This window comes from Atta colombica, unplaced genomic scaffold (assembly GCF_001594045.1).
Source record: "Atta colombica isolate Treedump-2 unplaced genomic scaffold, Acol1.0 scaffold226, whole genome shotgun sequence".
Taxonomy (NCBI): Eukaryota; Metazoa; Arthropoda; class Insecta; order Hymenoptera; family Formicidae; genus Atta; species Atta colombica.
Window position 1 is genome coordinate 1,168,976 of NW_017259323.1, and position 1,266 is coordinate 1,170,241.

Here is a 1,266-nt window from a genome sequence, read left to right on the forward strand (position 1 = left end):
TGTGTGTGTGTGTGTGTGTGTGTGTGTGTGTGTGTGTGTGTGTGTGTGTGTGTGTGTGTGTGTGTGTGTGTGTGTGTGTACATTTTATAAATGTATGTATTGTATATTATTTACTATTGATTAAGGTATACATAAGTATCTATATAAAATTACATTATATATTATATTATATATGGTTAGCGTAACAAAACATCTTTATATGAGAAAGTAGCAATCATGATTAGAAATAAAAAACAATCCTGATCTTCTTTTATTTTGCGTAGAGTGGCTGGTACTGCAGGAGCGATAGTAACTTGTCCACTTGAAGTAGTAAAGACCCGATTGCAGTCATCGTCTTCTGGTTTTCATCCACCTCCAATAAGTAAAGAATTTACATCTGGCCATCCAACATGCAAAGGTTCACCGACACCCGAGCAACGTAGGAGGTTGTGCACTGGATATCCTAGGTAAATCAAAGAAAATCAAATTGATTACTAACTAATTGAATACTGAATACTGATTTAGTATTCGCGAAAGTTTATTATATAATTTGTTCAACTTTACAAGTTATTTTATGATTGATTCAAAGAACTCTTGGTTGATATTATCTCTTATCTGAGATATCCATGCCGCAAGAAAAGATACTCGAAATTTTTTAATATGCGAATTGTATTTTAATGTATTTTAATAAATGTATTTTAATAAAAAAATACATGCTTAATCAGAACAAGTGATGAAAGTTGAAGTTAAACACTTTTAAAAAAAATAACACGAATCAAAATAGGGATAATGTTTAGGGATAATATAACACTGGAACAATATTAATATCTACTTGCTTCTAGACAACTTAAAACAAGCAATTGATTATGTCCAAGTTATTTCTTATGTCTAATACCGTAATAAATAATAATTAATTTTAAAATATATAATTTTTGTGAAAAAGATGCATGTTATAAACGTAGCTTTCTTTCATCCAGGTATTCCAGTCACTTCGTAGCTCTTTCACATTTTGGTGTTTCGACCTCACCTCCAGATTCTTCTCGAAACGCATTGGGCATTTATCAATGCTTAAGGTACATCATCAAGAATGAGGGTGCACGAGGACTGTTTAAAGGTCTTGGTCCAAATCTCATTGGTGTGGCACCCTCCAGAGCTATATACTTTTGCGCGTACTCCAAGAGCAAAGTTGCGTTCAATGCGATTCTACCTCCCGATACTCCGATCGTCCATGTTTTCTCTGCGTCCTGCGCTGGTAAGATTATACTATATAATATTATTAAATTATAT

At 32.9% G+C, this 1,266-nt stretch overlaps 1 protein-coding gene across 5 annotated transcripts in view; it reads left to right on the top strand.

The window, feature by feature from the left end:
- The window catches only part of LOC108688197 (solute carrier family 25 member 36-A), a 24,870-nt gene that overhangs the window by 6,360 nt on the left and 17,244 nt on the right, over positions 1–1,266 (top strand). For all 5 annotated transcript variants that reach the window (XR_001931777.1, XR_001931779.1, XR_001931780.1 and 2 more), the window contains exons 2-3: positions 264–446; positions 957–1,231. Coding sequence is in view for 1 of the 5 variants with exons in the window: in XM_018194349.1 (XP_018049838.1) it covers positions 264–446; positions 957–1,231 (458 nt within the window). In the remaining 4 variants the exon portion in view is untranslated. The remainder of the gene's footprint in view (positions 1–263; positions 447–956; positions 1,232–1,266) is intronic.